General features: G+C 41.8%; 1 protein-coding gene across 1 annotated transcript in view; it reads left to right on the top strand.

Moving 5' to 3' along the window:
• TMPRSS5 (transmembrane serine protease 5) overlaps window positions 1-12,443 on the top strand; it is a 37,137-nt gene extending 24,694 nt beyond the window's left edge. The window contains exon 13 of the mRNA XM_045837362.1: window positions 12,267-12,443. Coding sequence (XP_045693318.1) covers window positions 12,267-12,443 — 177 coding nt within the window. The remainder of the gene's footprint in view (window positions 1-12,266) is intronic.

The raw sequence follows: 12,443 nt of genomic DNA, 5'->3' as shown, positions 1-12,443 counted from the left end.
GGCCAGTTGGACTGAGAAAAAATCGCCCAGGGATTATGAACACCCACCCAGAGACTTGGGAGAAGTGAGGGCCTCTAGCCGACAGGACCAGGGGCAGCCTGGAAGGGTGCATGCACACCTAGCCCGGTGGAAGTGCAGGTCGGTGGGGAGCACAGAGCCAGGCCACGCTCGGCTCGCGCCCCATAGGGAGGCCTGAATCATGCGCTGCGATACCGGGAGGGACGTGGTGCTTGGTGCATTCCTACAGTAGTGGCTCAGAAATTCCTAGCCAGCCCCAGCAGGGGAGCCTGGGAAGGCGCCAACACCTGGTTGGAGTGCGGTTCGGCGGGGAACGTGGAGCTGGAAACGGCTTGGCTCGCGCACCGTCGGGAAGACTAACTCTTGCGCGCTTTGAACCCGGAAGGGTCGGATTGAGGCACTTAGGGCAATCCTAGACCCCGAATCTCAAAAGTGCGGGGGAGGGGCACACCCTTTTATGATTCCCAGGGAGGGCGCAGTGAATCCCAAAACATTGCGGGTGCCTCCTGAGATCATAGAGCTGGAACCCTGCAGGATCCCGGAGTCCAGAAGAACATGGAAGTGAGATCCAGAGAGCCAGTGTGCTCGGGAGCGCCCAGGGTACTGGACAGACTTGCTGAGATCTGGCTGGGAGAGAGAGAAACATTTCAAAGGTCCCTCAGCCAGCTGAAGCCAGCAAGATCAGAAAAACTGGTCTGGCTAGTTAGAAACCAAGAAGAAGTTTTTTTTTGTTGTTTGTTTGTTTGTTTGTTTGTTTCTGTTTCTTTCTTCTTGGTTTTGTTTGGTTTCTCTGGCTGTTGTCGGTTGATTGATTTTATCTTGTGTTTTATGTGACATTTTATTTTTCAATTCTTATTATTTTTATCTCGCAATCCCTTATGTTTCTCTTCCATTCATCCTAATATTCTTTCCACTCCAAATTTATCTCTCCTGCACTACATCTTCTGCTTTTATTTCCTTTTTTTTAATCTTGCAAGTTACTGTAAATTTGTATGGTCTTTTCCTCACTTTTGCAACATTTTTTATTTTAATAACATTTTGGTATTCTTTTTCTTTCTGTATAATCTTCTTTGCTTGGCTGGTTATACTGTCATTTGATAGGTTCCCCCTGGTATCTCAGTCACAAGGTGTTGATAAGTTACTATCCTTCATCTGTGTTCCATTAATACACCTCTCAAGGTTCTATACTCTTTATTCTTGTTATCTAGACCTCATCGATTCTGCCACAAGACTGTCACTTTACTATTACTGCTAGTAAGACCTAGTCTATACAATTGTAAATGCTTCTCAATACCCTTACCTGATCTCAGCCCACTTTGCAATTTTCTGAACTATACTATTGTGGGGGTTATCTCTATTCTTTTACACACTACTCCTATATACTAATCTTTAGTCCAACCCTACCTTAGAATCTGACGTCCCACAGCCTCACAGCTTTCTAGATCCAACTAACAATCCTCTCGTCCCCAATAAGAGTCTTACCGTCTTTCCACCCTTTCTAAAACGTGGATAGTGGGGTGGAGGATCATGGTTAACACTATAAGGAGCCAAAGGATAACCCATCTCTTCTCTACTGGCTGCTAATGTAAATATCATAGTATACTGTCTTGCTGTCTTGCTGTCTTAAACCATTTTGCCCTACTCCTCCAACTGATCACAAAAATGAGTAGGGGGAAGCTGTGAACACCAGGGTACACGAAGAAGATTTCACCACTGAATCTCACAAATATTCTACCACAGAAGTTCACGCCATAATTACAGGGAATCAGAACAGATCAAATTAACAAACAAGAAGAAAAAAGAAGAAACACATGAACAATGAGAAAATAAAAAAACAACCCCCAATTGAAGGGAAACGAGGAAGCCTCAGGAAAAATGCTAAATGAAATAGAGGCAACTCAACTATCAGACAGTGAGTTCAAAACAATGATTACCAGGAAGTTCAATGAACTCACATTGAGCTTTCAGAAATTAGAGGGAAACTACATCAATCTCACTGCAAACTATATAAACATGAAAAAGGAAATAGAAACTCTCAACAAAGGTCAAGAGGAAATGAATACAATTTCTGAACTGAAGAACACAGTAGAAGGAATGAAAAGCAGGATAGATGAAGCAGAAGATCGAATTAGCGAGCTGGAGGACAAAGTAGAAAACAACATCCAGAAAGAGCAAGAAAAGGAAAAGAGGCTCAGAAAGAATGAAGAGGGATTAAGAGAAATGCAAGACAATATGAAACATAATAATATCCGTATAACAGGGATACCAGAAGGACAAGAAGAAGAGCAAGGGATTGAAAACCTAGTTGAACAAGTAATGAAGGAGAACTTCCCTAATTTGATGAGAGAAAAAGTCACACAATCCAGGAAACACAGAGAGTTCCAATCAAGAGGAACACAAAGAGACCCACCCCAAGGCACATCATAATTAAAATGACAAAATTTCAAGACAAAGAGAGAATATTAAAGGCAGCAAGGGAGAAAAAGGAAGTAACATACAAGGGAGCCCCAATAAGGCTAACAGCCGACTTCTCAATGGAAACGCTCCAAGCCAGAAGAGAATGGCAAGAAATATTCCAAGTAATGAGAACCATGAGCCTGCTACCAAGGCTACTTTACCCAGAAAAGCTCTCGATCAAGATAGAAGACCAAATAAGAAGCTTCCCAGACAAAAGAAGTCTAAAAGAATACACCTCAACCAAACCAGCTCTGCAAGAGATTCTAAAAGGACTGCTTTAAGGAAGGGAGGGAAAAGAGAGAGAGAGAGAGGAACACACGTACATAAAAGAAAATGAAAGTGCCTATCAATAATAACCTTAAACGTAAATGGATTAAATGATCCAATCAAAAGACACAGAATAACTGAATGGATAAGAAAAAACGACCCACATATCTGCTGTCTACAAGAGACCCACCTCAGGATAAAAGACCTACACAGGCTGAAAGTGAAGGGCTGGAAACAAATCTTCCATGCAAATGGACAGGAAACAAAAGCCGGGGTAGCAATACTCTTACCAGACAAAATAGACTTCCAAAAAAGGTCCATAAAGAGAGACCCAGAAGGTCACTTCATAATACTCAAGGGAAGAATCCATCAAGTAGACATAAATATTGTAAATATATATGCACCCAACATAGGAGCACCGAAATACATAAAGAAAATCTTAGAGGACTTCAAGAAAGATATGGACAGCAACACAATTATAGTGGGAGATTTTAACACCCCACTATCAAAAATGGACAGATCTTCTAAACAAAATATCAACAAAGATATTGTGCCATTGAACAATACCCTTGAGGAAATGGACTTTACTGATATATACAGAGCCCTCCATCCAAAAGAAGCTAAATATACATTCTTTTCAAATGCACACGGAACATTCTCAAAGATAGACCACATGATAGGACACAAAACAAGCCTCAAGAATTTCAAGAAAATTGAAATCATACCAAGCATTTTCTCAGACCACAAGGGACTGAAGCTAGAAACCAACCCCAAGGAAAAAAACCCCAAACACTCAAAATCATGGAGATTAAATAGCATGCTATTAAACAATGAATGGGTCAAGAACAATATTAGGGAAGAAATCAAAAGGTTTCTGGAAACAAATGAAAATGAACTCTCAACAACCCAAAACTTATGGGACACAGCCAAGGCAGTCCTGAGAGGGAAGTTCATAGCAATACAGGCCCACCCAAAAAGGTTAGAAACATTCCAAACAAACAACCTAACCCCTACGTCTACAAGAACTCGAGGAACAACAACAAAGGCAGCCCAGAGCAAGCAGAAGGAAGGAAATAACCAAGATCAGAGCAGAATTAAATGACATAGAGACTGAAAGCACAATTCTAAGGATCAATGAATCCAAGAGCTGGTTCTTTGAAAAGATAAACAAAATCGACAAGCCTTTAAGCGGACTCATCAAGAAAAAAAGAGAGAAGACCCAAATAAACACAATCAGAAATGAAAGAGGAGAGATTACAACAGATACCACAGAAATACAAAGGATTGTAAGAAATTACTACAAAGAGCTGTATGCCAAGAAATTTGAAAACCTAGGTGAAATGGACAACTTTCTAGAAAAATATAATCTTCCAAAACTCAATGAAAAAAGAAGCAGAAAGCCTGAACAGACCAATAACAACAAAAGAAATTGAAGCAGTAATAAAAAAACTCCCAACACACAAAAGCCCTGGACCAGATGGTTTCACAGGAGAATTCTACAAAGCATTTAAGGAAGAGCTAACCCCTATCCTTCACAGACTATTCCAAAAAAATCCAAAAAGATGGGAGTCTTCCAAACCCTTTTTATGAGGCCAACATCATCCTAAATCCAAAACCAAATAAAGACACAATAAAGAAAGAAAACTTCAGGCCAATATCACTGATGAACATTGATGCTAAAATCCTCAACAAAATACTGGCAAACCGCATCCAAAATACATTAAAAAGATCATACACCATGACCAAGTGGGATTCATTCCAGGGATGCAAGGACGGTTCAATATTCGCAAGTCAGTAAATGTAATACATCACATAAACAAAAGCAAAGACAAAAACCACATGATCATATCAATTGATGCAGAAAAAGCATTTGATAAGGTACAGCACCCATTCATGACAAAAACACTCAGCAAAGTGGGAATAGAGGGAACATTCCTCAACATAATAAAGGCCATATATGAGAGACCTTCAGCCAACATCATACTCAATGACCAGAATTAAAATCTTTTCCACTAAGATCAGGAACAAGACAAGGCTGTCCACTTTCACCACTTCTATTCAATATAGTACTGGAAGTTTTAGCCACAGCAATCAGACAAGAAAAAGAAACAAAAGGCATTCAGATCAGAAAGGAGGAAACAAAACTGTCACTGTTTGCAGATGACATGATAGTATACATAGAAAATCCTATAGACTCTACCAAAAAACTGCTTGACCTAATAAATGAATTTGGCAAAACAGCGGGATACAAAGTCAATATCCAGAAATCAAAGGCATTTCTGTACAGCAACAATGAAACAGCAGAAACAGAGATCAAGGAAAAAATTCCATTTGAAATAGCAAAAAGAAAAATAAAATATCTAGGAATAAACCTAACCAAAGAGGTAAAAGACCTGTATTCAGAAAACTACACAACACTGAAGAAAGAAATAAAGGAAGACACAAACAAATGGAAACATATACCGTGTTCATGGATTGGAAGAATTAATATCATCAAAATGTCCATACTACCCAAAGCAATTTACACATTCAATGCAATACTTATTAAAGTACCAATGGCATATTTCACAGACATAGAACAAATGCTTCAAAAATTTATATGGTATTATAAACGACCCTAAATACCTGCTGCAATTTTGAGAAAGAAGAGTAAAGTAGGAGGGATCACAATACCTGACACTAAACTATACTACAAGGCCACTGTAATCAAAACAGCCTGGTACTGGCGTAAAAACAGGCACATAGACCAATGGAACAGAACAGAGAGCCCAGAAATAAGCCCAAGTCTCTATGGTCAATTAATATTTGACAAAGGAGGCACCAAATATAAAAGTGGAGTACAAAATAGCCTCTTCAACAAATGGTGTTGGGAGAACTGGACAGCCACGTGCAAAAAAATGAAACTTGAGTACCAACTTACACCATATACAAAGATAAATTCAAGGTGGATAAAAGACTTAAATATAAAACATGACACCATTAAAGTCCTAGAGGAGAACGTAGGTAGGAAAATCTCAGATATTTCACGAAGAAACTTTTTTACTGACGTGTCCCCTAGAGCAAGGGACATAAAGGAAAGAATAAACAAATGGGACCTCATGAAAATTAAAAGCTTCTGCACAGCTAAAGAAAACAGTATCAAAATTAAAAGAGAACCAACTGTATGGGAAAACATATTTGCCAATGATATCTCAGACAAAGGTTTAATCTCCAAAATATATAAAGAACTTACAAGACTGTACTCTAAGAAGACAAGGAATCCAATTAAAAAGTGGGCAAAGGACTTGAACAGACACTTCTCCAAGGAGGACATACAGAAAATCCAAAGACACATGAAACGATGCTCAATATCGCTAGCTATCAGAGAGATGCAAATTAAAACCACAATGAGATACCACTTCACACCAGTCAGAATGGCCATCATAAACAAAGCAACAAACAACAAGTGTTGGAGAGGTTGTGGAGAAAAGGGATCCCTAGTGCACTGCTGGTGGGACTGCAGACTGGTACAACCACTATGGAAAGCAGTATGGAACTTCCTCAGAAAACTAAAAATGGATCTGCCTTTTGACCCTGCAATTTCACTGCTGGGACTCTATCCTAAGAACACTAAAACACCAATTCAAAAGAACCTATGCATCCCAATGTTCATAGCAGCACAATTTACAATAGCTAGATGCTGGAAGCAACCAAGATGCCCATCAGTAAATGAATGGATCAAAAAACTATGGTACATTTACACAATGGAATTCTACGCAGCAGAAAGAAAGAAGGAGCTCCTACCCTTTGCAACAGCGTGGATGGAGCTGGAAAACATTATGCTTAGTGAAACAAGCCTGGCAGTGAAAGACAAATACCATATGATTTCACCTTTAACAGGAACCTAAATAACAAAACAAAGAAACAAGCAAAATATAACCAAAGACACTGAAATAGAGGACAGGCTGACGGTGACCGGAGGGGAGAGAAGAGGGAATTTACGGGGACAGTGGGAAGGGTTCACAGGAACAAACTTAAAGGACACATGGTCATAAACTAAGGGGAGGGTGGTAATGGGAGGGAAGTGGGGAGGGTGGGAGGGGGGACTGGATTGGTAGTAAAAAGGAGAAAACTGTATTTGAACAATGATTAAAATTAAAAAAAGAAAAAAAATAGTTAATTTATTTGCTTTTAGAGAGAAGGGAAGGGAAGGATGAAGAGAAGGAGAGAAACATCAATTGGTTGCCTCTCATATGCACCCTGACTGAGAATTGATCCTGCAACCTAGGCATGTGCCCTGACTGGGAATCCAATAAGTGACCTTTCACTTTGTGGGATTGTTACAGGAAAGTGACTCAGACAGCTTCGGGGTTTGCGAAGTGGAGTTTTATTCACCCATGTGGACCCAGAGGAGGCAGTCTCCAAATTCTGGGCCCTGAGCTCAGGCGGGGGCTTGCTTATATTCTTGCTGCAAAGGTGGAAGCAGGAGAAGGGAGGAGCACAGTTGCTGGCAGGAAGCCATTTTACAGAAGCAGAATGAAGGGATTAGTGTGCGGCCTTGAGATAACTGCTATCTGAGAATGGCTACTGCACAGTATGTCCTGTCACAGGATGATGCCCAACCAACTGAGCCATGATGGTCAGGGCTGTACCAACACCTTTTAATCATCACAGCAACACTATGAGATGATTGCTATTGTAGTGTCCCTTTTAAAGATGAGGAAATTGAGGCACAAAGAGGTTAAGCATCTCTTTAAAAATTATATTTTATTGATTATGTTATTATAGTTTTCCTGATTTTCCCCCTTTCCATCTGCCTCCATCCAGCACCCCCCACTCCCTGAGGTAATCCCCTCACCATTGTTCATGTTCATGGGTCATATGTTTAGGTTCTTTGGCTACTCCATTTCCTATACTGTAGTTTACATTCCCATAGTTATTCTGTGACTACCTATTTGTACTTCTTAATCCCTCACATCTTCACCCATTCCCCCACACCCCATTCATCATCTGACAACCATCAAAGCACTCTCTGTATCCATGATTCTATTTCTGTTCTTGTTTGCTTAGTTTGTTTTTTAGAGTCAATGGTTAATAGATTTGTATTTTTTTTTACCATTTTATTGTTTATAGTTTTGATCTTTTTCTTAAATAGGACCCTTTAACATTTCATATAACAGTGACTTGGTGATGATGAACTCCTTTAATTTTTTCTTGTCTGGGAAGCTCTTTATCTGCTCTTTGATATCTTTGCTGGGCGGAGCAATTTTGGCTGTAGGTCACTGCTTTTTATGACTTTGAATATTTCTTGCCACTCCCTTCTAGCCTGCAAAGTTTCTTTTGAGAAATCAGCTGACAGTCTTATGGGAACTCCCCTATAGGTAACTAACTACTTTTCTCTTGCTGCTTTTAAGGTTCTCTCTTTGTCTTTAACCTTTGGCATTTTAGTTATGATGTGTTTGGAGTGGGCCTCTTTGCATCCATCTTGTTCCTCTCTTGCTCCCTGGACTTGCATGTCTATTTCTTTTTACCAAAATTAGGCAAGTTTTCTTTCATTATTTTTTCAGATGTCCAATTTTTTGCTATTTCTCTTCTTCTTCTGGCACACCTGTGATACGAATGTTGAACATCTTGAAGTTGTCCCAGAGGCTGTTTATACTGTCCTCATTTGGGGGGGGTTCTTTTGTCTTCTTGTTATGATTTTTTTTGTTGTTGTTCCTTATGTTCCGTATCATTGATTTGATTCTTGGCTTCACCCACTCTACTGTTGTTTCCCTATAAATTGTTCTTTATTTCAATTAGTGTATCCTTTGTTTCTGACTGGATCTTTTTTATGTTGTTGAGGTTCTTATTAAGGTCCTTGAGTATCCTTATAACCAGTGTTTTGAACTCTACATCTGATAGATTGCTTATCTCCATTTCATTTAGCTCTTTTTCTAGAGTTTTGATCTATTCTTTTACTTGGGCCGTATTTCTTTGTCTCCTCATTTTGGCAGCCTCCCTGTGTTTGTTTCTATGTATTAGGTACAGCTGCCTTGACTCTGTGTCTTGATAGTGTGGACTAATATAGCCGGTGTCCTGTAGGGTCCAATGGCATAGCCTCTCCTACCACCCAAGCTGGGTACTTGAGGTGTGCCCTTCATGTAGGCTGAGTGTACCCTCCTCTTGTAGTTGAGCATTGGTTGCTCTTGGAAGATCAGTGGGAGGGATTTACCCAGGCCAATCAGCTACAAGGATTGGCTGTGACCACTTACCAAAACCTCCACCCTCTGTGAAGGATCAGCTGTTCAGGGGCAGGGTGGTCTGTAGCTGTTGGTAGGTGTGCTGGTCCTGGGGTTTCCTGGGTGATGTTGCATCCAGCAAACACAAGAACAAATATCGGAGACTTTCAGGGTATCAAAGATGTTGCTTTATTGGCCAAGTTTAATCTGCGCAGGGGCGATCTCTCAAAGTGTCTGGAGACACGGTACCCACAAGGGCTGTAGATGAGAGTCGCACTGAGCGCTTACAGCTAAGTTCTTATATAGGGGTTTTGGCGTGCGCAAGCAAGCGTTTCACAGAAGCTGACGTGGCAGTTAGCTATTTGCTTATAGAGACCGCGCGCGGGAACAGGGTAAAATTCAAATTTTTAAAACTAAACAAAGCATTGCTTATCTAGCATACCCAGGGGAGAACATCTGCATGACACAGGACGTTTGCTCAACTACATCCTGTACTCTGTCTCCCTTGTTAGTTCCTTTTAGCTACAATGCGGTTCCTGTTTTCTCATGGTCTAAATTTTCCTTGCTTCTTACAGGTGATGGAGGGAAAGGTCAGCCCCACCTGTGTTTTGCCCAATGCTACCCTGCCTGAGCTATAAAGCAATCTGAGATGGTTGCTACTTGTGCTGGCCTCGAGATTCCCAGGTGAAGCCAAGCTATGAATCTAAGCTGGCTACTGCTAGTGCTGGGCCTGGGTTCACTGAGGCCAGCTGCTGCTTGTTTGAGAGGATTTAGGAAGTTGTGAAGCATGAGCCAAGCCAAGCCATTCATATGGAAGAAGCTTGAGTGGGCCAGTAAGTTGGGTGGGGCAGGGTCTCTGGGGATCTCCCAGGCAGGTCAAACACTGTTAGCCAGGTTGATGGAGTCTCAGATATGGCACCAAGTTGCCGGCTCTGTGGGGGTAGGGTTTAGAAAAGTCACAATGGCCTCTGCTTGCCTTGAATCCAGACACTTCAGTTCCTCCCTGTATACCACTGGTGCTTTTCAAGGTGCTACTGCAGTACTGGAGCTCAGAAGGAGTGAGTCTGAGTAGGTGAGCCCATGTGTGGATTCTTTAAGAAGAACTGCTTCACACTCCAGCAGGTTCTTCCACCGATTCAATCCCCACTGGTTTTTGCAGCCAGAAGTTATGGGAGCTTATCTTCCTGGCACTGGAACCCTGGGCTGGGGGCTCTGGTGTAGGTCTGTGACTCCTCACTCCTGAGATATTCCTCATGAATTTTTATCTACTACCCATCAGTGAGGGACCAGCCTGTTCTGTATCTGCACCCCTTCTACCAGTATGGATGGATGTGGTTTCTTTAATTCCATAGTTGTCACACTGCCATTCAACTTGATTTCTGACAGTTCTGAGAGATGATTGTTCTATATTTTAGTTGTAATTTTGATGTGGTTGTGCAAAGAGGCAAGCCATGTCTGCCTATACTGCCATCTTGACCAGAAGTTCAATCAAGAGGTTAAGCATCTTGCTCAAAATTATGCAGCTAATACATTGCAGAGCTGGGATTTGAGTCCACAGTCTGGCTTTAGGACCTGCATGCCTAATCACTATGCACTCTTGTGCCCCTTCACGGTAAGAATTCACGTTAGACCCCTGAGATCAAATATCTTTTAACTGGGAATAAATGTTAACATTTGTCACTTTAAAATAATGCTCTTAGTGCTAGTCATAGAATGTGGGTCTTCTGGTGATGCTGAGAACTGGGTTTCAGTAACACTTATGCAATATGTTGTGCAGTTCTGGAGAGGGACTTAAGATATATGTGTACTTTTTTGAAATATAGTCTTTGGAGCTGGGCTTGAGCCATCCATGGTTGATTCATGATGCTATCAGGTATCATGAAGTCAGTATATTGTCCTAGGGGTCTATGAACCAGGAAACACAAAGAGGGTGTGACAGACCCAGCACAGAAAGGGTGGTATGATGCTGAGCTGGGAGTGAGGTATTACCCTAGCTTCTGAATCCTCAGACCCACTGTTTTCTAGCAGTGGTCCTTCCAAGTAATGGGAAGCAACTCATTAAGCCTCCACTTAAGGTAGGAAGTTGAAATAGGAAAGAGAAGACTAGGATGAAAGTGAATTGGCAAAACAGCTAAATTGATAGGAAATAGCAAGATGCGAGCAGCCACTGCAAGCCAGTATATTAAAAGAAGGTCCCGAGAAGCCAAGCTGGATTTTCTTAAGGACCAAACACTAAGCCCAGCCAACTGAATAAATGCAGATGAGTCAGTCAGGGCAGTGCAGATTGGCAAGAGCAGCACTCTCTAGAGTCAGGTCATGGTCAAGATGGCAGCTGACCCATTTGCTGGGTCTCAGAGTGGCCACCACCCCTTGAAGTTGTAAAGAGTTTATTTCAGGATCAGTGTAAGGAATCTCCTCCTGGGAGCAATTTTATGGAGTTTGTTATCTCTGGTGTTCATAGCAGAGAGTGAAAAAAATCATTAAGGAAGGATTTAATGAGTTCTTGAAGAGTGAAGAGTAAAAGGGCTGTTAAGGGGAGTTGGGGAGGTAAAGGAAAGCTGCCTAACCTCATGGAATCGTGGCTGTGAAGCTCAGTAGCCTCCCTGACCCCTGGTGTCACTGCACACTCAAATGAGCACAAGTCATATTGCCAGGTGCCCCCTAGGGCTTCTGCTCAGGTTCCAGCATGCTCTACCCATGCATCATGCACTATGCAGCATCCCCAGAGATTTTGTACTCCTCACTATAGCTCAGAAACCTCGAATCACCAGCTCAGTCCACAAGCAAGGAACTGTCTTGACCTAACCAGGGCTGTGGGGATGGACTTTTGGCCCCTTTCCAGGTGGTCAAACCATTGACTCTACTCAGAAATAGGGAGGGAACCCAGAGTTTGGGGACACCTCCTTTGTATCAGACACTGAGCCACATGTGTTAGCTACATTGGTTCCCTGAATCTTTACAAAAACCCTATGAGGGAGTAATCTGTTGTTCTTTGTGTAAAAGAGGAAACTGAAGTTCAGAGAGGTTAAGTAATATGCCCAAGTTCACACAACTAGTGAGGGAGAGAGACAGGATTCAAGTACACATTTTTTCAGGCTCCAAAATCTATACTCTTCACTCTACCCTTGCATCCTGAGCAGAAAAGAAGCTCTGCTCTTTCCCTGAACCAAGGAGCAAGGGCCCCAGTATCTCCCAGCAGGACCCAGGACAAAATGTTCTCCACAGGAGGTCCTTCCTTAACCTTGGGCAAGTTATTTGACCTATTTGAGCCTCAGTTTCCAATATGGATAAAGTGGGAACACTACACTCTCTTTCCCCTTGCAGGATTGTGAATATAAATTAAAAGCCAATGGGAAGAAGGACTTTGTCACTGCCAAGGATGCCTCTGGTGGTAGAACAATCAGCATTAATCTGCCCAGTGAGTTCACTCTCCTCCACCCCATTAGGCACCACTGGGATCTCTGGGAGAATGTTGACCCCCAAACATTTTGGGCTAACTGA

This window comes from Phyllostomus hastatus, unplaced genomic scaffold (assembly GCF_019186645.2).
Source record: "Phyllostomus hastatus isolate PE091 unplaced genomic scaffold, TTU_PhHast_1.1 phas_contig_113, whole genome shotgun sequence".
Lineage (NCBI taxonomy): Eukaryota > Metazoa > Chordata > Mammalia > Chiroptera > Phyllostomidae > Phyllostomus > Phyllostomus hastatus.
The sequence above is the reverse complement of the archived record's forward strand: the minus strand, read 5'-3'. Positions and strand labels throughout refer to the sequence as shown.